Below are 11,590 nucleotides of genomic sequence, written 5' to 3' on the forward strand. Positions count from 1 at the left end.
CTCCAGGTGCTGTGCTAGCAACAAGGTGGTCAAGGTCAGGTTTTCCTGAGGCCCTGATACTGGAGCTAGAACTCCAGGAGGAGAAGGATCCGGCCATGTGAGGATGAGGGGGGAGAGTTTCCTCTGCGTGGAGGACAGAGTCGATGGGCAGCGGGTTGCTGTGCGAGGAGAGGAGGAGGGAGTCAGTGCCCTGGGGCTCAGGAGGGGACTGCGGAGCAGGAGCTGGACAGGGGGCCAGCTGCTGGGTCATTAGGCAGGATGGTGACCAAAAAAACAATAAATAAAATTAAAAAGTTAGCACTTAAGAATGGAAATAGACCGTGAAATAGAAAGGATATCAAAATCAGATGACATAAAATATAAAATGGAGACTTTGGAAAAATTTAGCTTAGAAAATGATTTTCATCTTGGTCTCAACTATTGTTAAGAACTGTCTGTATGCTGAAGTCAGTCTGCGGTAGACTGACTGACTTCTTTCTGTCTAGAAATGAAGGGCACTTTTAGTTCTTTTAAGAATCTTGCATCCTTCTGTAATGTCTATAACTTACCACTTTTCCCTCGATTACCAACATAACACATATTTATGATGGAACATTTGGAAAATACAGATAAACTAAGAGACGAAATAAAATATCCCAAATCCAGCCATCCGTTTCAACACACACTCTCTTTATCCTTTACTGTATAGTGTGGTGATTCAGGGTCCGGGTAAAAATCATGACTTTGTAGCTTGCTAAATTAGGGTTGTTCATTTGTCAGTCTATCTTGATTGATTATACCATGACGCGTAGCTGCAGTCTGGTCAAGCTTCTGTCTCTCACCTGCAAAGTGAGAGCGGTAGCACCATGCTCCTCATAGGACTGCGAGGGGTGGACGAGGATCCACGCAACGCTCCCGATTTAGTGCCTCGCTCACCGCACACACTTGAACATGTTAGGTGTTACGCTATTTTCGTTTTACAAAGTTGGGATCCTATTTTAAAACTGTCAGTATATAAATTATTATTCCAATTATTATTCCAATTGTGGTTTTGTGGTCTGATGTACCATTAGCTTAGTGAAACACTCCCCATCCCTCACCTTTTTGTTCACACCTGTTCTCACCTTCTGATCAGCAAACATCCTCCCTTATTCGTTAGGGAAGCTTCTCAGTTCTAGGCTTCCAGCCAAGCAAATTTGCTTACAATTTTCTGATTTGCTGAAATTTTGTACTTACTATTTATAGGATTTTAGTCTCTTAGAAGCCCAATCTCCTCACCTTACAGATAAGAAAACAAAAGTAGATGGAACAAGTGATTTGTCCAAATTGGTCCTCGGGTCCACGTTACTGCTACACAGCTAATTAAGGCTGGCTCATTACCTCTAGTACCTAGTTCAGCAGCCTGCACATATAGACAGCCAGTAATGTCTGTCGAATGAATGACTACCTGAAGTAACTTACAGTCTCCTAGGATTTTGAAATAACAACTGAGGAGAGACAAAGAGAAGACAGGAGAAGATAAGCCTTCAAGGGGTGGGGTGGGCATCACTGTAAAGAAGGGACCCACTTGATTCGGCCTTGCTCCACAGAGGGCAAAACCAAGATGAAGCAAAACCGGAAGTTGCTGGTAGGCCAATTTCAGCATAGTACTGGGAAGGGCTTTTTAATAGTTAAGACTGTTGGAAACTAAAATAGGTTTTCCTGAACAGAAGTGAGTTGTCCCTAATTAGAGGTGTTAAAGTAGAAACAGGGTATTTTGGAATAAATAACTTGCCAAGTACGGTTGAAGAGAAAAAAAATTGGTTTGTGTGCCTGGTTGGGATACATGAATTCTAAGGTGTCTACCAAAACCAAGATGAAATGATTTTGTGAGTATGTATCTGTATATCAATCTACATCTATATCTACATATAACACAGAGACAGAGATAGATACATAGATGGATGAGTTTTGTCTTGTTGGTATGTTACTTTGAAGTGTGAACTTATTTGTCTTTCTCATTATAAATAGGACCAGATAAACTGTCTGCACTGATCCAAGATGTTATGATTTCAAATAATTTTCTCTTTAGTGCTAATTCAGTGCACTCTATGCAGTAGGAGATCAAAAGGTAAATTTAAATTAGCTCTTAAGTCTGAAAAAAAATCTACATTTAAGATAAATTAAGCTATGGGCTCCATGCAGTTGGGCAGTGTGGTCTCAATCAAATATATAAGTTGATCATATTCAAGAGCTCTAAATATGGATTAATTTTTTAAAATAAAAAAGGTTAAAATTAAAAAAGAAATTTGGGTAGAATGTATTATGATGAGATAAAAGTGTTCTCTTACTGGGTTTCTGAACAATGATGTGAAATTATGGCTGGAATTATTTCCTAGAATACAAAGAATCCTTTTACTATGAAACTGAAAATATGATTTAATTGTATTTCAAGCATGGAGTTACTGAAAGACTGCTCTTAGTGTAACAGTTTCACTCAAATTTCAGCAACAAGACAGCTACATAAATGAACCGTATTACAGGAACACTTTAAATCTTCAAGATTTCCTATCAGCAATAGAAATGGAGATTGTGACCAGTTCCTACTTGGGTTCGGGGAAGCTCCACTCTCAGACAGTGAAGCGGCAAAGCTGGGGCGGGTCCCACAGATGGCGTCTCTGAAGCACTCTTTGTGATTCTGACCAGAAAGAAAGTGGATAAAAAAACAGCAAAGAGTGCCTTGTTTGGTTTCCCCTCTTTCTTCCTTCCTTCCTCTTCCTCCTTCTCCTTCTTGCTCATTAAAAGGCTAAATAAGAAAATTATTGTTCAAATTAAGTCTCTCATTTGATTTATCAACCCTGTCATTGGAGTATTCTTTTTTATTTTTATTTTTCAATTACAGGTGACATTCAATGTTATATTAGTTTCAGGTGTACAGTATAGAGGTTAGACATTTATATACCTCACGAGGTGATCCCTCCATAATTCCAGGACCCACCTGGCACTGTTCATGGTTATTATGAATATTATGAATTACATTCCCTATCTGCACTTTACACTCCCATGACCATTTTGTAACTACCCAATTGTATTTCTTAATTCCTTCACCTTTCCGTCTACCCCTCCAACCCCCTGCCACCTGAAAACCATCAGTTTGTTCTCTGTATCTGTCAATTTGGTTTTTTGTTCATTAATTTTGTTTTTTAGATTAGAAAAGATATGCATTCCTAGGTTTACTGCAACATTATTTACAATAGACAAGATATGGACGCAACCTAAGTGTCCATCAATAGACAATTGAATAAAGAAGATGTGGTATGTATATATACAATGGAATATTACTTGGATATAAAAAGCCTGAAATCTTACCATTTGTTTTGGATACTCTTAACAGCCAAAAAATTATAGTTTGAATCAAGATAGGCCCTCCATTGGCTGGAATCTTTCAGCCATGCCTTCTCGGTTAGGAGAACGTACAATATTTCTGGGGCAGCAAGACCTTCTATGTTTCAGGCCTTGTGGATATGCCAGACAGCTAAAAATGTCAGGTGTGGATCTTGGCCTCATGGAGACACAGCGAGGAGGCATAGCATAGGAGCATCATAGAACCCAGATGAGCCTCAGCATTCTCCAGACGGTCACTGCAAATCCACCGCAGACTCGGCATAAGAGGGACATCTGTTAGTCACTGCGGGTAGGAAGTCAAAAGTTCTCTGGTAATGGGTCTCATTCTAACAGTCATAGCCGTGGTTGTTTCATGTCTGTAAAGTAAGACTCATTTCATGTGTTTCCTGCCGAGATTGTATTTTTTAAATGCCCGTCTCAGAAACATGACACAAAAAGAGTTTCAGAAAAGTTACCTCCACTGCTGCTTTTGCCCTTTCAAACTCCTCTTCTAGGGAGTGGTTTCTGGAGAGCAGTGCACTTCCCCAGCGCTGCTCTTTGGTCAGTCGAGCCTGAAATAAAGCAGACCCATGGTGTTACAATATTGGAATCCCAAAGCACAAAAGTACAATCATTCTTCCTTTTCCCACATCCCCCTAGAGTTTAAGCAGCACTCGCAACTGATGTCATTTCTGGAGTACTTTGCAAGCATGATATTGCCCAAACTGGCACGGCGCCAAAATGTGTGGGCACACACAAGCATGACTCATGTCACAGGGGCTCAGCCCTGGTCACGTTGACACCAAAGATTGTACTTTAGTTAGCCTTGGTGCTAGGCTTTAATATTTTAGTAAGTCTCCCATATGATTCTAACAGGCAGCTGGAATGGAGAATCTCCATTAGAAGGCTAGACCTGGAAGCTGATATTCAAGCTTTCGGCTTGTTAGAAGGACCAGCCTCAGGTAAAACTGGGGAAGCTGTAGAGATGAACGGTGGTGGCAACGTCTTTCTCGGTGAGTGTGAGGCAGGTCTGCACGCGGGATTGTCTTTCCTTTGCCTTCCCTCTGTTGGTGCACCTCTGCCTTATGTCCCATTTCCCGAGGACATCGCGCTCTGTTAAATAACAGTCACGTAGATGAAATCAGGGCTGGTAATGGCTAGCTGCTCTCAATCAATGGGCTTAGCAAAGAGTCTGCTGGAATTTTTAAATATGTTGTTAATTTTCAATTTGACATACAATGAATACTTTCTTTTTGAAAAATTAATTGTGGAAAATAAGAGGTGCACCTCTAGCCCATTTCCTTTGTAGGCCCATGGGAGGCCCACAGACAATGGAGGCGGGGAGGGAACGGGACCCAAACATACAAGTGTAATGAACTGTCACAGGTTCTGGGGGTTAGGGTGTGGACATATCTTTTTGCTGGCTACCATTCATTCCATTACAGCCCTTATCTGACACTCTTGGGTCACAATGTTTGATTAACAAATATATAGGTGCAGATGATGTACAACCTTTCCAATTTGTAAATGTGAGGGGGCTATAGCCTGGTAGAAAAGTAAACCCCAAAGGTGACAGAATATTTTTTTCTTGTCGAGAGTTACACAGTCCTGTCTCTAACTTGGCAAACTTATTTTTCTTTTCCAGCCGTTTATACGAGTCTCCATCCCTTAATCTGTTGCTTTTGGAACCTACTCTTAGGTCATCCTGCTGGTTCCTTCTTTAATGAAATAAACAAAGAAGTAAATTTTAAACTGTGGGTGCAGGGCAAGACATGAGCTTTGTGTATTTGTGTAATAATGTCATGAGTGAGTTGTGAATGGCATTAGGAGAAGAAAAAGAAAGCACCGATATTTTTGTGCCAAGCCGTCTTCTTCTATCCCAGGCACTTTTCACCAGTGAAATGCAATCTGTCTTTCCCGTGAAGCCTGACCTCACAGGACTCCATTACTGCCACCAGCTTCCCTTCATCAAGGTTTCATGACCCGAGTGGATTAGGAATCACAGGAGACAAAGGGAGAAGAGGAAAATCTCTCTCTCAGGATTCTAGGCTTAACAGTTCACATTCTCTTTACCACCTAAAACAGCAAGTATAAATAGAATCTTAGCTTGCAAATGAAATTATATTTTGCTAGTACAATTGCTACTCAGGTAAATAGTATTTTCCATGTCGTTAAAAAGGCTTTGGATTATTACTAAACAAGTGTCATCTACCTCACATTTGAAAGCCATATATTTTGCCCAGAGAAGCATGAGATGAACATTATAAAATACAGGTAAATACTGAATATAAAAAACGCAGTTTTCAAGTTGAGATTCGTGTGCAACTAAAGATTACGGGCAAACCCGTGATACGGGAAAGCCTGTGTAATTAGCGCTTGTAAACGGCAACTGTGGCTTAGGGTTTACCTAGAGGAATGGCAAACAAGACCGTGACACCCATTCATTTGGGTTGTAGCTGTTCTGGTGGCATAGTAGTGCCCTGTATCAGTAGTTCTCAAGTGTTAGCGGGCATCAGGATCCCCTTGAGGTCTGACTCAAATGCAGGTTACTGGGTCCACCCCTAGGGTTTCTGGTTTGGTAGGTGGGGTGAAGCCCCAGAATCTGCCTTTCTAACAAGTTCGCAGGTGATGCTGATGAGGCCAGTGGAGGGACCGCACTAGGAGAACTTCGGGTCTCGGTACCGACATGGCGCCTGGGCTGGTGGAACTCGGGAGTTCGTAAATGTACTCTGAGACATTTCTTCTTTGTGTGGTTTTGAAAAAAATGCTCCATGTTTACAGCAACCTTCTGGAAGCGCCTTAGCATTAAAAACAGCATTTTAATTGGTCTAAGCTAATTGGATTTTCGGGTCTTGCACTCTCCAAAGAAGAAAGATTAGTTCCTTCAGCTTTGATTGTTCTGAATTATAAGTGCTAGATGAAGGGAAAGAAGAAAGATATTGACTCTTTAAAAAGACTATTATGTTTTATGTCCCTTATTCAAAATTGTGAATGTGATCAAAATTACGATTTGCAACTGGCCATATTGGTGGCTGCGGTGGTGCTGGGATAACTTTGTCGGCCCGTCTCTATGCCAGTCATTTATTGCTTCTCCTGCATTGCTTTTATGTTACTGCCAAAGATCTCCCACCAGAACACTTTTTAGAAAGCTCAGCATCTTTTCAAAAGAAATGGAAGGGGGGAAAGGGATCTGCATAACTGCAGAAGAGAAAAATGTAACAACTAGCAGACCTGAGGTGACAATATAACAAAGTCATGAAAAACATAACCTCTGGAGTCAGACTGCCTGGGGCCAGACTTGTTTACTGGGGACCTGGGACAAACAACTTCAGCTCTGTAATCCTCAGTCTGCACAGTTTGCATCCATTTACAGAATCAATACAAGAACTGAGAACAATGATTTGTGTAAACATACACACAAAAATGCCAAGTACATACTAAGTACTCAATAAAACTTGGCCTTTGTTTTCATCTTTCTGGTTCAAACTTATCAGGTGTGGCTTTAGAAATACCTTAAAAATATCTGTGCCCCCAGCACTTTTGTCCAGTGGTTACTGAAGACTGGTTGGATTCTTATTATACTACAGATAATTTAAACACTTGCTTCAGTGAGATGCTCAGATTTTTTTTTGCTTGCTCAGTCAGCAGACATGTATCATTGAAAGCTCACGAATAAGCTCCACCTTAAGTGTAAAGAGCAAATTCTGAGCTTTGTGTAAGGAGGGCGCATATGGTTCTCATCTCCATCCAGCTATGAGATTCTGTGTTGTAGAGCATCAAGGCGAATCATTGCTGATGTCGAAAAGAGACGGACAGTCTATTATCATGAATAACTCAAAGGTACATTTGAAATTAGCTTCAAAATGATCAAGAATTAAATTTTCTCTTTCTTTTTTTTAAAGATTTTATTTATTTATCTTTAGAGGGGAAGGGAATGAGAAAGGGAGAGAAATATCAATGTATGGTTCCCTCTCATGAGACCCCTGCTGGGAACTGGCCTGCAACCCAGGCATGTGCCCTGACTGGGAACTGAACCTTGATCCTCTGGTTTGCAGGCCCGTGCTCAATCCACTGAGCTATGCCAGCCAGGGCAAGAATTAAATTTTTTCTTTTTATTTTTGTACTCTTTTACCATTAATCACTACTTACAAATTATTAAACTTGACAAGTGTGTATCGTTTCTTCTTTTTTGTTAGTGTGCTCTAATTTTTTACTTCAACAAGTATTTGTTGAGTACTTTCTATGTACAGATTTCCTACTAGGCCAAAAACGGTCTTTCAGCTTTCTTCCCGTCCTCCTCACCCTCCTGCCTGCCCTTGCCTTTCTTTCCTTATTTCCTTCCTTCTGACTTTGCTTGCTTCCCTCCTCATTGGCAGCTTGCTGTGTATGTCCAGGAGGGACAAGGGAACGTGTATGTGGCTCCCGTACCATCTTCCAACAGGCAAAACTATATTTATAGTGTACTATCTGTTTCTAAGAGACAGAAAGTTCTTGATACTTCCTCCAGTCAAATCCCTCTTTCTAACTTTTTCACGACCTCACTATGGCTCTATGAATAGTAGACACTCAATCACAGTTGTTGAATCGAAGTGGCATAAAATGGAAGCCATCCACATTTCTAAGAGTTTGAGAATGAACTTGGTAGCTTCAGATCAGATGACAATTCTAATTTATCTTAAAACGTTTCTGGAAGAGAGTGATAACTATTCTTTAGAATCACTTAACTCATATCAACCCTATACGTGTAGCAATCAGGTTTGCAATGAGAATGGAAACAGATGGTCTGGGAGTTTTCTCAGGTGGATAAGCCTGATGGGGCTGATTCAAGGCGGGGGGTGGTTAAGAACAAGGGCTTTCCAAGCTGATGGGTGTGAATCGAATGCTGGCTCCCCTCCTCCTCAGCAGTGTCACCTTGGGAGAGTTATTCTGCTCTCTAAGATGCATTACTCATCTGAGACATGAGGGTATTAATTTCCAAGATTACTGTAAGCATGTCAAAGAATATATTAGAACTATTTCACATTATACACATGAAGTGTGTAATATGACAGCTATGAAATGCATTTCCTTTGCACCACTAGTTAAAAAACTTAGACAACATATCTGCACTTACATCTGAAAGTTCATATTGTTATGTTTGGGGAGAGGGCCATCCCGATGGAATTGTAACTGTGCAGAAGGAATCCCTTGCAGTGGCAAACCAGCAAAATCGGGGAGTTGCAAGATCGGGACTAAGTATCGGAGAACCTGGCTGCTGCTCTTCGTGCATTTTCGTGGAGCCCAACTGGACGGGCGAAGAGCCTGTCCTGGAGCTCCCTTCCCGTGTGCAGACTGGAGAAAGAAACGCTTGAGCCATCGGTCTCCAGCAGAAGCTGGAATTTTTTCTTTTGCCTCGTCACTCTCTCAATTCATTTGCGGAAACAGCTAATTTTACATCGTTACTTTCTGCGTTTCTCTTCAGTTTTTCCAATGTTTTCTAATTTTTCAGATTGCATGATTTCTTTAAACATTGAACTCCAGGGCATACTAATTACGTAGCTTGATTGTAATTAAAACATTACTCAAAAACATTATTCTTAAATATACAGAGATCATGTGATTTATTACAATCTCTTGCCACTCTGATTAGTGTATTCAAAACCCTGTGTGGAAGACACTATACTTTGTCTTCCCTTTGCTCCATCTTGATAAGAAATGAGCTAATGTAAGAATTCTTCTCATTGTGAACTTCCATTTCCTTCGATTCTGAAATATGCTTTTTAAACAAGGTTTGCAAACAGCTCCTCCCCTGTAGGGCCTAGGATTATTTAAGTTGGCCTGAAAGAGAAGAAAACGTTTCCTTGATTTCCCTGTGAGCTCTCTGAGTGACGGTGGAGCAGTGACAAGTTTTGGGGAGCCGAAGTTGTTTACTGTATAGTTTGCATGTCAGTTTTGAGTGTTTATACTACCTTCATCTTTTTATCTATGTAAAGTGATCATATATTTAAGAGCAATCTCCTTCTAATAGTAAAAGCATCTTCTGTTTTTTATTAAAAGTAGTTAGTCAGTCTACCCTTTGCCATTCAAATGACAGTATTTCAGATGATTAAATCTCAAGTTCATGAAATTTTCCTAATGTAACCATAGGCTGGAATTAAAATGAAAAGATTGTGAATTTACTTAGTTAAGGGAAATCTTGATAAATAAACACACAGTATTTTTAAAAAATGGAGGGTTACATTCTTTACAAAGAAGTAACTCTCTCAATGGAGTCATTATGGTTCATCTACACAGAGAACTGTCACAGCGCATTTTGTTTTATTTTATTTTTTAAAAAAGATTTTATTAACTTAATTTTAGAGAGAGGGAGAAGAAGGGAGAAAGAGAGGGAGAGAAACGTTGGTGTTCAAGAGAAACATCTCTTGGCTGCTTCTCAGGCCCGAAGCTCAGACAAGAGCCCTGACCAGGAATCGAACTGGCGACCTTTCTCTCTGTGGGACGAAGCCCACCTGACTGGACTACACTGGTCAGGGCACAGTGCATTTTCAGTAGTTTTGGAGGACAATATTGGGAATCTCATACAAATTTTCTGAAGCATATTGTTTTTGCTTAAAGGCACACTGTTGGGTCAGTGGTAGGATGAAATCAGACAACCAGCAGGAGAGCAGCAGTCATTGGAATAATAAGATACTGCATCCTGGGTCTCCACGGCAACCAGGACCCCAGCTGATCTTCCCCCTCCTCCAGCTCCACGCAGAGCCAAGTCTCCCCCAGCTCGTGAAACAAACGTCCTAGTTCTACTTTAAATTGTCCCAAGGATTCCACTTCATGAAACAGCACCAATTACATTAGTCAAGTCTAAATTTCTAACGCTTTTATTAAGAAACGTTTCTCTAATAAAAGTTATTATTTTGCCTTTAAAAAAGACACATTTAGAATGAGCCCAGAGGAGGAAAATACATTTCATGCTACATTTACAATTCATTAAGCTTCCCAGGGTTCTTTGTTCTGGATGTTAGTTGTGCTGCTTTCCAGCAGAGTTCTGGGGGCAGTAACGTCCGCCCTTTCTCGCCCAGGGTGAAGTGCATGAGGGGTGCTACTGGTTTAGACAGCCAGTTTCTGCCACTTACTAGTTGTGGATGCTTGCAGAGTTTTCTAAATCTCACTGTGCTTTCTTTCCCCATCTGTCAAGTGAGGGTAATAAATTAACTCATGGAGTCATTTGTCAGGATCAAATAGGTATTTATATCAGCAGGCCTTATCATAGCATTTAATAATATTTGCTATTGTCATAATTATCCCTATACTTTGCCTCGAATCATATATTTCTCTTTTTTAGTTTCAATATCTTATCTAGTAAGCTCAAGAGAATTTTTCTGGCTTACTTCATTCGACCCCTTGTTCTTAAGTAAATTGTAGAGTGTATGAATGTAGACACATTTCTTCAGAGACCTTTGGGGCTTTAGATCCAGGCTGTACCCTTGTAAAGCGTTTGAGTGAATGAAAAGATTGAGACTGACTTTGGCTTTCTCCGCAGTGGTAACCACAGGCGATAGCTGCTTATAGACGAGTAAGTCACACTGTAGCGACTCTCAGGGTGGTCTGATCCCCACCCTGCTGCCGCCAGGGGTGAGCTGGTTGCCCAGGAAAAGGCGTTTCACTTCGCTGAGACCCTTTAAAGGATCTTTAAAGTGAGGCCAATAATAGTTCACAGGAGTATTTCAGTGTTAGATATAACATATGTAAGGCACGGAGTCAAGCGCCTAATCCTCAGTGGGCACGCTCCCGAACGGTAGCTCTTGGTGTTAGCATTACCGCTAATACTATAATTATTCATTCCTTCTTTGAAATTTGTTTCAACGTGGCAGTCAGTCTCCCGATGCGTAATAAGCACCCTGTTCCACGGGGCATGGATGGAAATTGTAAGAGCTGCCAGACTGCCCTAATAACCTAAGGCGCCAAGGAAGGTTAGAGGTGCCAGACTGCCCTAATAACCTAAGGCACCAAGGAAGGTTAGAGGAACTGCGGAATGGAGATAAAGAGCCTGCTTAATCTTAAGGCGTTAATGACAGTTGCTCACCACTCAGGTTTGCCCGCCAACAAGAGCCCCCACCAATCAAAACCTCTGCCTTTGTTCAATCGAGCCAATAGCTAACCGCTACATCTGCTTCTGTATCCCCAGCTTGCTTGCCTGCTCTTATAAAAACCCAACAGTCTGTAAGCCAGGCGCGACTTCCATTTTGGCGGCTCTGCGTAGCCGCGGGACTGC

At 41.1% G+C, this 11,590-nt stretch overlaps 1 protein-coding gene across 5 annotated transcripts in view; it reads right to left on the reverse strand.

Annotated features, from left to right (window-relative positions):
• Positions 1–11,590, reverse strand: part of PEX5L (peroxisomal biogenesis factor 5 like) — a 215,772-nt gene that overhangs the window by 42,215 nt on the left and 161,967 nt on the right. For all 5 annotated transcript variants that reach the window (XM_037058792.1, XM_037058795.1, XM_037058794.1 and 2 more), the window contains one exon: positions 3,819–3,914. In XM_037058792.1, coding sequence (XP_036914687.1) covers positions 3,819–3,914 — 96 coding nt within the window. The remainder of the gene's footprint in view (positions 1–3,818; positions 3,915–11,590) is intronic.

This window comes from Sturnira hondurensis, unplaced genomic scaffold (genome assembly GCF_014824575.4).
Source record: "Sturnira hondurensis isolate 20B ecotype Veracruz unplaced genomic scaffold, ASM1482457v3 Scaffold0010173, whole genome shotgun sequence".
Classification (NCBI taxonomy): domain Eukaryota; kingdom Metazoa; phylum Chordata; class Mammalia; order Chiroptera; family Phyllostomidae; genus Sturnira; species Sturnira hondurensis.